The 12,309-nt window shown below is 40.2% G+C and overlaps 1 protein-coding gene across 6 annotated transcripts; it reads right to left on the minus strand.

The window, feature by feature from the left end:
* Positions 1 to 1,195: 1,195 nt before the first annotated feature.
* ZPBP2 (zona pellucida binding protein 2) lies at positions 1,196 to 12,185 on the minus strand. Of its 6 annotated transcripts, none has more exons than XM_006068579.4 (8): positions 11,193 to 12,179; positions 10,993 to 11,058; positions 9,730 to 9,855; positions 8,925 to 9,086; positions 6,927 to 7,145; positions 6,023 to 6,105; positions 3,581 to 3,761; positions 1,196 to 2,867 (listed from the first exon to the last, which is right to left on the minus strand). In XM_006068579.4, exons 1-8 carry the CDS (start codon positions 11,239 to 11,241, stop codon positions 2,773 to 2,775), a joined length of 981 nt encoding a protein of 326 aa, XP_006068641.1. In that variant the 5' UTR covers positions 11,242 to 12,179; the 3' UTR covers positions 1,196 to 2,772. The 6 variants fall into 6 exon arrangements, with proteins under 6 accessions (XP_006068641.1, XP_044794945.1, XP_044794944.1 ...); XM_044939010.2 differs by having other exon boundaries at positions 10,437 to 11,058; positions 11,302 to 12,178; XM_044939009.2 differs by having other exon boundaries at positions 10,512 to 11,058; positions 11,193 to 12,178.
* Positions 12,186 to 12,309: the final 124 nt, after the last annotated feature.

The raw sequence follows: 12,309 nt of genomic DNA on the forward strand, positions 1-12,309 counted from the left end.
CGACTGGCGAGTAGCCCCCACTCACTGCAACTAGAGAAAACCTGTGTGAAGCAATGAAGATCCAGCAGAGCCAAATAATAAATAAAAATTTTTTTAAAAGTTTGTATAAAAAGGCAAAAGATGATAACTAACACCATACTGAGGAAGAACTAAGCCAGGGGACTGATACCAACCAAATGTAAGCCTTACTATACAGTAATCAAGGTAGATCAGTCCTGGGTGTTCTTTGGAAGGAATGACGCTGAAGCTGAAACTCCAGTACTTTGGCCACCTCATGCGAAGAGTTGACTCATTGGAAAAGACTCTGATGCTGGGAGGGATTGAGGGCAGGAGGAGAAGGGGATGACAGAGGATGAGATGGCTGGATGGCATTACTGACTTGATGGACATGAGTTTGAGTGAACTCCGGGAGTTGGTGATGGACAGTGAGGCCTAGCGTGCTGCGATTCATGGGGTTGCAAAGAGTCGGACATGACTGAGCGACTGAACTGAACTGAACCATACTGAGGAAAGATTACATAAATTAATAAATAGGGAACCCAGACACAGACCCACACAAATGTAGTCAACTGACCTTTGGCAAAGGAGCAAGGGCAATTCAATGGAGGAAGGACAGTCTTTTCAACAAATGGTGCTGGAACCATCCATAGGCAAAAAAAAAAAAAAAAAAAAGAATCTAAACATACAACTTATATTTTTCACAAAAACTAATTCATATTAGACTAAATGTAAATCACGAAACTAAATAACTTCTTAAATACAACAGGAGCAAACTACATGACTTTGGGCTTGGTGATGAGTTTGTAGATATAACATAAAAAGCATGATCTATGGAAATATATTGGTAAACTATACTTTTATTTATTTTTGGCTACACTGGGTCTTCCCTGTTGCCCAGGCTTTTCTCTAGTTGGGGCGAGCGGGGGCTGCTCTCCAGTTGCAGTGTGTAGGCTTCTCGTTGCAGTGGCCTCTCCTGTTGCTGAACGTGGGCTCCAGGGCACACAGGCTTCCGTAGGTGCAGCGTGAGGGCTCGGCAGTTGCGGGTCCCTGGGCTCCACAGCACAGGCTCAATAGTTGGGGTGCGTGGGCTTAGTTGCTCCACAACATGTAGGATCTTCCCAGACCAGGGACTGAACCAGTGTCTCCTGCTTTGGCAGGGGGATTCTTTACCAGTGAGCTACCAGGGAAGCCCAAAATTGGTAAACTGGATTTTATTAAAATTAAAAACTTCTGCTCAGTAAAAGACATTGTGAGAAGAAGAGACAAACCACAAAATTGGAGAAACACATATCTGATAAGAATCTGTATCTAAAATATACAAAGAACTCTTGGAACTTAACAATATGAATGAAAAATTCAATAAAAACAAGGAGAAAGATTTAAATGATACACAGATGACAAATAAACACATGAAATAATGCAGAGACCAGATGTCATTAGGGGATTTAAAATTAAAACAATAATGAACTATCACTGTATACCTAATAGAATAGCCAAAATAAAAAAACTTAAAATACCAAAAGCTGGTGAAGATGAGGAACAACAAGAAACACATCCATTGCGGTGGGAATGTAAAATGGTAAACCAATTTGAGACACAGTCTGGAAATTTCTTACAAAACTAGACATTATCTTACCATACAACCCAGCAATCATGCTCCTAGGCATTTACGCAATTGATTTGAACACTCATGTCCATACAAAAACCTGTACACAGATATTTATAGCAATTTTATTCATAATCATCAAAAACTTGAAGCAATCACGATGTCCTTTATACACCCATGATATGAAATATTAGTCAGCAATAAAAAATGATCTATCAAAGCCATACAGTGACATGGAGGAATCTTAAATGAATATTGGTAAGTGAAAGAAGCCAGTCTGGGAAGTCTACACACTGTGCGGCTCTAAGTTTAATCTACTTTGGGAAAGGCAAAACTGTAGAGACAGTAACAAGATTGGTGGTTGGCAAGGGCTGTGGGGTAAGAGAGAGAGAAGACTAGATTAAACAGAGGGCATTTTAAGGGTGGTGGAACCATTCTGTGTGAAACTGTAGGGGTGGACACATGTCAGTATGTACTTGTCAAAACCCACAGGACTGTACAACACGCAGAGTGAACCTTAATATAAACTATTAACTATAGTTGATAATAATGTATTGACATTGGTTCATTAATCGTAACAAATGTATCACGCTAATGCCAGATGCTACTAATAGGGGAAACTGGGAGGGGTGAGGGTGTGGGCTGAAGCAGGCATATGGAACTCTGTGTAATATCTGCTCAATTTTTCTGTAACCCTAACTCTATACTAAAAAATAGTCTATTATTCTAAAATAAATAGACTAAAAGCAAAGAGACTAAAAGAAATAACTTTTTTGGTTCTAATTATAAAGGTAATACATATGCCTTTATATCATATGAGTGATATCAAACAAAATAATATATGGAAAGTACAAAATTTTATTATATTATACTTGCCTACTCTTCTTGACCTTAACATAGTTTTAGGTACAAAGAAACAAGATTGTTTGTAAGCAACAAAACATATTTCATTAAAAATCATCCACTGAGATTAAATGCCTTCTTAGAAATACCATGTTGACTATCTTTTTACGGTTTTTACAATGTACGTTTTCCAATGTTTTGGTCTTACTGATCTTCCTTAATGAAAATATCTATGACACTTTGGGATGTGAACAAATCATCTTATGTCTTCCACCTCCACAAGCAAGTAATGATGCTTTCACTCCTAGTCTTCATGTTGAAATTTACTGGCATGATTTAGCTCCGTAGATTTGGACGGAAATGCAGGTCTGACATGTAACATCAACATCAGGACTAAAAGTCCCAGGACTACAAACCACTGCCGAGGAAAATACAATGGAGCAGATATTATAATTTCAGTTAAAGGTATTTTATACCAATAATACAAATTGCCATCAATGTCACACCATTGACATTCTATACCTATGTTCTACTACCAGTAATGTTCAACCAATTAAACTGTGAAAGATTATTTATGAGTTGTTTGTTTTCTTGGCTCTGCTGAGCAGGTTGTAGGATCTTAGTTCTCCAACCACGGATTAAACTCGGAGCCTTGGCAGTGAAAGTGGAGTCCTAACCACTGGACTGTCAGGGAACTCCCCATTTATGAGTTTAAAATATTGTTATCTGGTGATCTTAGGTAACACTGTAAAAGAAAGTTAGAATCTTAGCTACTTTTTCCTTTAGTAGCATCTTCCAATAACTTGTGCATTGCTCCATTTATGAGTTCCTATTTCTTGTTTTCTAGTTCCTATTTCTAATTTCTCGGCAGGACCATTTTGTTTCCTTTCATAGTACAGTATCTCAAGTCAGAATGCTATAGAGATATTTTGTAATACAAAAGATTATACTAGGCAGAATTAATATCCGTGAAGATAACTATGTTTAGAAATTTGGGGTTCGAATTTTTACTTCCCTTTAACTAAATACCTTTCTTTGGTAAGAAAATCACTATATATATTCAATTCAATTATGCTAAGAGAATTCTGACTATATAACTTAAATAACTAGATATGTGTATTTTATAATTACCACAACAGGTAGCGCAATTGCTGTGTAGACCTTCATTTTTTCCAAAGCCTGGACGACAGCTATCCATACGTACTATTTGAAAACTGTGATCCACAAAATGCATGGCTGGTAGAGTTTTATTTAGATCATGGTTGAAAATATATGCTTGGCTCCGGAAAAATTCTTCTATTCGATTTCTTGCCTAAGATTAACACCAGAGAGAAGTACAATTACTAAACTGTGAACCAAATTTCTTCTCCTATATCAGAGGCAATGAAACGCAATACAAGCATGGCACTGCTTTACACAACAGATGAATTCTTGAAAAGTTGCATGTAAATACCAAAATTAGTTTAGCCTGAACTTATCAATTATTGTCAATTTTTATGTACAACAGTTAAGAAGAATTAAAATGAGGTTAAAAAGCACTTGTTTTGAATTATTTGCAGCATGTCTATCCCATACGTAGATAACTGGGAGTTGATTGTTTCTAACTCCAAAGAGCCAAACAAGATGGAAACCAAAACTTTAATTAGCATTACAGACTAATGGTGTAAATTTTATTTTTTGAGCACAGGGCTTAAATAGTAACTAATAATAACCCATAAACCATGCACAATGTTAAGGGTATGGGCTTAAGGACTAGAGGAGGAGAATGAAGGTATTTTTTTAGACTATGTCCTGAGCCTCAAATAAGGCAGAGGAGAGAGCAACTATCATGATCAATAAAGACACAGTTTTGGAAAAACCAATGTTTTAACCTAGAATGACATGATTACAAGGCTGTTCATTATTTATTTTTATAAGGCTGTTCATTTTTTTGAAATGATTTATTTTTGGCTGTGCTGGGTCCTCATTGCTGGGCAGTCTTTTCTCCAGCTGCAGAGAGTGGGGGCCACTCTCTAGTTGCAGTGTATGGGTTTCTCATTGTGGTGGCTTGTCTTGTTGCGGTGCTTGGGCTCAAGGGTGCAGGGCCTTCAGTAGTTGCAGCACGTGAGCTAAGTAGTTGCAGCTCCTAAGGTCTAGAGCACAGGCTCAGTAATTGTGCTGCAGAGGCCTCAGTTCAGTTCAGTTCAGTTCAGTCAGTCATGTCCGACTCTTTGCGACCCCATGAATCGCAGCATGCCAGGCCTCCCTGTCCATCACCAACTCCCGGAGTTCACTCAAACTCACGTCCATCGAGTCGCTGATGCCATCCAGCCATCTCATCCTCTGTCGTCCCCTTCTCCTCCTGCCCTCAATCTCTCCCAGCATCAGAGGCTTTTCCAATGAGTTAACTCTTTGCATGAGATGGCCAAAGTACTGGAGTTTCAGCTTTAGCATCATTCCTTCCAAAGAACACCCAGGACTGATCTCCTTTAGAATGGACTGGTTGGGTCTCCTTGCAGTCCATGGGACTCTCAAGAGTCTTCTCCAATACCACAGTTCAAAAGCATCAATTCTCCAGCGCTCAGCTTTCTTCACAGTCCAACTCTCACATCCATACATGACCACAGGAAAAACCACAGCCTTGACTAGACGAACCTTTGTTGGCAAAGTAATGTCTCTACTTTTCAATATGCTATTTAGGTTGGTCATAACTTTCCTTCCAAGGAGTAAGCGTCTTTTAATTTCATGGCTGCAGTCACTATCTGCAGTGATTTTGGAGCCCCAAAAAATAAAGTCTCTGTTTCAATTGTTTCCCATTTACTTGCTATGAAGTGATGGGACCAGATGCCATGATCTTAGTTTTCTGAATGTTAAGTTTTAAGCCAACTTTTTCACTCTCCTCTTTCACTTTCATCAAGAGGCTCTTTAGTTCTTCTTTGCTTTCTGCCGTAAGAGTGGTGTCATCTGCATATCTGAGGTTATTGATATTTTCCCTGGCAATCTTGATTCCAGCTTGTGCTTCTTCCAGCCCAGCGTTTCTCATGAGGTACTCTGCATATAAGTTAAATAAACAGGGTGACAATACACAGCCTTGACGTACTCCTTTTCTTATTTGGAACCAGTCTGTTGTTCCATGTCCAGTTCTAACTGTTGCTTCCTGACCTGCATATAGGTTTCTCAAGAGGCAGGTCAGGTGGTCTGGTATGCCCATCTCTTTCAGAATCCATAGCATGTGGAGTCTTCCTGGATCAGGGATCAAACCTGTGTCTCCTGTATTGGCAGGTGAATTCTTTACCACTGAGCCACCAAGGAAGCCCTGTAAAGCTGTTTTTCAAGCTGCTGCTTGGTTACATTTGGAGAACAAAGACCAGTGATCCATCCTTCTTCTATCATAGGAAAAATACATAATATTAACCTGGGGAGTTATATAATATTCCAAACATACTATTCCAAGACAAAACATTTTAAAATAGCTAAGACTCTCACAATCTCAGTTTATAAAACTGAAACCAATATCAGTAATATTTCATGCTTAAGTTTTTAAACAGCTTTGTTTACTATTCAAATACTTTCCCCCTACACTGAAATTCTCACCTGGAGGATATTATGATTAGTGGTATCTTCACAGTCAGTAGACTCATTGCATGTACCTTTCCACCCTGGTGCAAAAGGATTAACTGGAGGGGGGGAAAATGACATCTTCACAAAACAATTCCAAAAAGTTCCAAACATTCCAAGAACGTTCCAAATGCTGAATTCAGTATACATGTGTGCATGTGTTTAATCTATGTAATCCTAGAAAGGTGCACAATTTGAATACTTTATACATTATGATTTCACTCCATCTGGGGGCTAATGGAGGTAACTACAAGGCTTTAAAATGAATAGAAATAAATTTGGTTTGGTTTCCCCCTTTTGTCAAGTTCTCAAAAATACAATTTAAAATTCTATAAGAAATTATAACTTAAATATTAGCTGCATAGTTAAAGGCCATATTTATAAAATGCTATTGACTTCTCAAAAATAGGCAACAATATATCATGCTGCTAAGTCACTGCAGTCGTGTCCGACTCTGTGCGACCCCATAGACGGCAGCCCAACAGGCTCCCCGTCCCTGGGATTCTCCAGGCAAGAACACTGGAGTGGGTTGCCATTTCCTTCTCCAATGCAGGAAAGTGAAAAGTGAAAGTGAAGTCACTTAGTTGTGTCTGACTCTTAGCGACCCCATGGACTACAGCCTACCAGACTCCTCCGTCCATGGGATTTTTCCAGGCAAGAGTACTGGAGTGGGGTGCCACTGGCTTTTCCTAATATATCATAGTTGAAGGCAAATAATTAATGTGTTAATTTTTAAAACCACAATCAGGCTAAGAACAACAGTAGATTTTAGTGCTTAACAAGCATTTAAAGCCTACTACTTATTTCTCATATTAATATGGTAATTAATTCTGTAATAAGATTAAACTCATGAATTTAAAGAAATATTAAAATTTTTTACCTTGAAAGGCTATAAATAGCTCATGAATGAGGCCATGTTTTGGAACTTTAACAAAATGGCATTTATATGATGGTTCTATGATATGGCATGACAAATCAAAGATTAAATTATCCAAGATTTTCTTCAGGACTCGAAAAAGCAGATCATTATATTTTCCTACACAAGATTTTGTGGTAAAACGTACAGCCATCTGATATGAATAGTCAGGTTCCCGATAGGCTTTAAAAAAAAAAAAGATGAGAATAAAACAATTGTGCCTAGCATCAATTTCCAAGTAACATGTAATATTAAATACCATCAATCTTACAAACCACCAAAGAAGCTTAATTTATCTAATAAAATGTTTTAAGGGCTTCTCAGGTGGCACAGTGCAGGAGTGGCCAACGTGGGAGACACAAGTAGATGCAGGTTTGATCCCTGGGTAAGGAAGATTCCCCTGAAGAAGGAAATAGCAACCCACTCCAGTATTCTTGCCTGGAGAATCCCATGGACAGAGGAGCCTGGGAGGCTACAGTCGATGGGATCTCCAAGAGTCAGACATGACTGAGCAACTGAGCACAAAATGTTTTAACAATTTGTCCTCATGAAGAGATGCAAAACTAATGACTTTAATGAAAAAGGTTATTTTGTCTGATACATTATCTACTCAGTACAAGAGAAGATATAGCTTCTGTGGGTGCCCTATATATGTAAGTTAAAAGTATCAAGGAAAAAATAAGATTTTGGTGGGGAGAGTCTTAGTTTACAGAAGTATCATTGGTGTCAGCACTATCCAGGGAAAAGGATCATTAATTTGCTTTTATGGAATTAAACATCAATTTTTAAATTACCTAGCAAAACTGTGATAATGCTGATTGTGCCTGCATACCTAGACGGTGAGAAGTGGGAGGCTGAAAGAGGATTATTTAGGACACACTATTTTGATGTCAATTTGAGGTTCCTTGGTCAGACACATTTCAGTTCAGTTTAGTCACTCAGTTGTGTCCGACTCTTTGCGACCCTATGAACCACAGCACACCAGGCCTCTTTTTCCATCACTAACTCCTGGTTTCTACCCAAACCCATGTCCATTGAGGCGGTGATACCATCCAACCATCTCATCCTCTGTCGTCCCCTTCTCCTGCCCTCAATCTTTCCCAGCATCAGGATCTTTTCAAATGAGTCAGCTCTTCACATGAGGTGGCCAAAGTATTGGAGTTTCAGCTTCAAAATCAGTCCTTCCAATGACCACCCAGGACTGATTGCCTTTAGGATGGACTGGTTGGATCTCCTTGCAGTCCAAGGGACTCTCAAGAGTCTTCTCCAACACCACAGTTCAAAAGCATCAATTCTTCAGTGCTTAGCCTTCTTTATAGTCCAACTCTCACATCCATACATGACCAATGGGAAAACCATAGCCTTGACTAGACGGACCTTTGTTGACTAAGTAATGTCTCTGCTTTATAATATGCTGTCTAGGTGGGTCATAACTTTCCTTCCAAGGAGTAAGTGTCCTTTAATTTCATGGCTGCAATCACCAACTGCAGTGACTTTGGAGCCCCCCAAAATAAAGTCAGCCATTGTTTCCCCATCTATTTGCCATGAAGTGATGGGACTGGATGCCATGATCTTAGTTTTCTGAATGTTGGGCTTTAGCCAACTTTTTCACTCTCCTCTTTCATCAAGAGACTCTTCAGTTCTTCTTCACTTTCTGCCATAAGGGTGGTGTCATCTGCATATCTGAGGTTATTGATATTTCTCCTGGCAACCTTGATTCCAGCTTGTGCTTCCTCCAGCCCAGCGTTTCTCATGATGTACTCTGCATGTAAGTTTAATAAGCAGGGTAACAATATACAGCCTTAACATACTCCTTTTCCTATTTGGAACCAGCCACATTTAAAATACTCTATAAGCCATACCGATTATATATAACAGACTCATTTACACTAAATGAAGAAACCATATACTTAATTCTGATCCAAACTAAATGTGTAAGTTAAAATGTGCTTATACTCTTACCAAAGATCATAAAGTCATATCTCTGTTTTACTATCTTTTCTTCTTGGGTTTCTGCTTTGATAGTCTTATAAGAAAAACTGCATGTATAAAGTCCAGACAAAGGCTCCAGAAAGTCTTTCACCGTCAGCTTTCCTGTATTAGTTATATTTATTCTATCACTTCCTAAACAGAAAGAGTAAATGAGTTTGTTATCTAACATGTAACAATTCAAACACTATTTAGTAAACTTGGGGTTACTAATACATATGAAAATTTATAAATAAATGGACAATTTTAACTTCAAGAATTCAACAGTCTTAATTCTGCTGTATTACTCAATGGAAAACCACATGATAAGTACACTTTTGAAATATATTTTGGTTTTCTTTAATTCAATTCTTGGCATCTAATTTCAATGGATTTATACCAGTAATTCAGTAAATGAGATTATAGTACCTTATAGTATGATGCAATTTCTTCACATAAGATAGAAATTAATAATCCTTACATTCTAAGACACCCTTCTAACATCATGAAAAATTACAAATTAGTTACCTCATTTCCTATCACAGATGCTGCAAAGATAAATTTTAGGTTCTATAAAAACTTCTGAATAAGGCTTTGGGAGGAAAGGTACAAAAATTATTGCTTCGGTTTTATGAATAAGGAGAAAATAAGGCACAGACCAGGTTATGACTGTCTAAATACTGAGTAAGTGAAACTTCAGTATTTTGTTACAACTTTTTCATTCTCATAAATAATTGTGCTTTTCTAAAAAAAGGTTTGCATCATTAAAAAAAGAAGATATTAAAATCAAATAACTTACCTGATAATTGCTTTTCATTAGGACCAACCCATAAATATGTGGGGTCCACTGTTTCTTTTTCAGCACGTTTAAAGTCCATACAGACAAGGACTGGGCTGTTGTGATGTAATTTTACATATACTTTCACTATGACAAATAAAACAGTATATAACTACATTATATAGCAAAATTTAAATTAATAAACACACTTCCTACCATTTTGTCCCAAAGTTACTTTGATGAGTTCTCTTTGGATTTCACGGTTTTAAAAATCAGCATATCATTATAACACGTGGAAAACTAAAGTCCTTTTTACTTCTCATAGACTTTTAAAACTCTAGACTGCCAGAGAGTCATTTTTTGTGTGATAGTATAGTGTTTATAAAAGTGTACATAATACATTTTAATGTACAGATTCAGAAGAACTAGAATCAAAAAATTTTGAAGCGTTGGTAGAATCTTAAAGATGGGAAAAGAATCTTTTTGCTTGTAAAACTATTTTAAAGATGATCATTATCATCCCCAAGGCAAATGTGATATTTAGCTCCTAACAAGGAACAATAATTCAGTCTATGTGGGACACATAAGGAAGATTTTCTGCAATTCCTACTCTATCTCGGATTTGATGGAAGCAGCAACAATGTGCTTTGAACAATACTGTCCCACAAGATACTAATTATAAAGCCTGCTGAACAACGGGCTCTGAACCTGTAAAGAAGATACTGTACCACAATTCGGCGGTGGCACGGCGGGGGAGGGGCTCCAAAAACGGAGCGATTCCAAATCTAACCAGTGCTACGAACCTGCCCAAAGTCATCTAAAGTTAGCTGTGTGACTAATTTTCCTTGGGCAGTTTGTGAAAGTTTTATCACAGTGACAAATGACATTTAAGCTGAGCCGGAAATGATGTGTAGGAGTTCTAGTTAATGAAGGGATAAGGACATTCCAAACAGAGGGACTTCCAGCCCCGGAAATCACTCCTCTGAGCTGGTCTCGCAGGTTGCAAAGCAGCAGGGACATTCTGAAGAGATGGGGTATCAGAGAAAGAGCTATAAATTGAATCTTAGCTCCTCACGAGCCGTGCTTCTTTAGGCGAGATTCTTCTTTACGCAACTGAGGCGCAGTGGCGTTGCTGTAAGGATGAAACAACCTCCAGGAAGTGCAGAGCACACAGTAGACGTTCTATACATTTTTGCTCCATTCCTTGCTCGGGAAAAACCTCAGCAGAGCCACGGGGCCCCCGGCTCTTCGGATGGACTCTGCGAGTGAAGAAGTCTTCATTACCTGGGTGTCCCGGCTTGCCATAAATGAAGCCTTTCTCAGTGCGTTCGGAATTACGCTGCCATCCAACTGCGGAGGAAAAAAAACCCCACTGACCAAGTGGAAGCGGAGCCGGAGCTCAGACTGGGGCGGGGCGGGGCGAAGCTGGGAGGCTGGATCGGGAAGCTGCGGGAAGCCCGGGGGCCGGGCGGGAGGAGCCCCACCTCCTGTGAGGTACCAGAGCACCGCGGAGAGTAGGACCCACGCTCGCATCACGACTCAGCGGCTAGCGTCGAGGAAGGGTTAGGCGTCGAGGGGCGGGCTCCTTCCTACCTCAGCCCCAGCGCCACGCCTCCCCATCTCGCCTCCACTGAGCGGAGCAAACCGCCAGGGTCCGCTCCCCTACCGTGCGTAGCTACAAAGGGAGCGGACACGCAGGAGAGCGCGCGAGTGCTCCGCGGCCTGTCGCGCGTGGGTGGGGCTGGGGGCGGGGCGTGTGTAGAGGGCAGGGCCCTGGCAGGTGCACAGGAGACAAGCGCCCCGCCCCTCACGCGCATGCGGTCGCTGTCATGCGTATGCTTCCGGTGCTTCGCGCCTTCAACCTGGCGCCATTTTCCCGCGCTCTTGTTCGCTTAGTTCTCTGGGCAGTCGGTGAGAGAAGAAAAGCCTTGGCGTTTTAGTCATTTCCTTAGTCTAGGAGCTGAAGAAATCGATGAGAGGAACACGGTGGGCGCCATGGGATAGGGCGATTAGGGGATGAGATTACATTAGGATCTGAGGAAGGAGAAGCTTCCACTTCACAGGAAGCAGAGAGCCCCGCGTGCGAATTCCCTATGCCTTTCTTATGAATTGTCTGGAACTGTGTGCACAATCTTTTTCAAATTCCTAACTCCCAGTTTTCACCCACCTGTGTTCTAACCCACAGAATGAAGAATCTGAAGAACTAGTGCACCAACAAGGCGTCTCCAGGGCTTTGCACTCTAGAGGAACGTTTAACCTTCATTGTCAACTTCCAGCATCATACCATGTTGAGAGACTCCACTTGCAAATGTATCCGGGGTTGTGAAGTAAGCCTGCTTTAACAAAAACAAAAACACGAGCCCAGTTGAAAGGCAAGGTCTCCAAATGCTTTTTTTGCAGGGTGGATCTCAGTCAAGATCAGCGAGCTCCAAAAGAGACCAGGCCAGTGTCTTTCATGGTTCCTTCTTGGCTACTCATTTAGTGGCCTGGAAAGCCCTGTGTATTGTCTGTTTCTTAGCAGCGGGACACCCTCAGTCGTGGTTTTGAGTAGGCTGGTGGGTAGAGAGCCTAAGGTTCAGACAGGGTGCAGAATGATTATTT

The sequence above is a fragment of the Bubalus bubalis genome, chromosome 3 (genome assembly GCF_019923935.1).
Source record: "Bubalus bubalis isolate 160015118507 breed Murrah chromosome 3, NDDB_SH_1, whole genome shotgun sequence".
Taxonomy (NCBI): domain Eukaryota; kingdom Metazoa; phylum Chordata; class Mammalia; order Artiodactyla; family Bovidae; genus Bubalus; species Bubalus bubalis.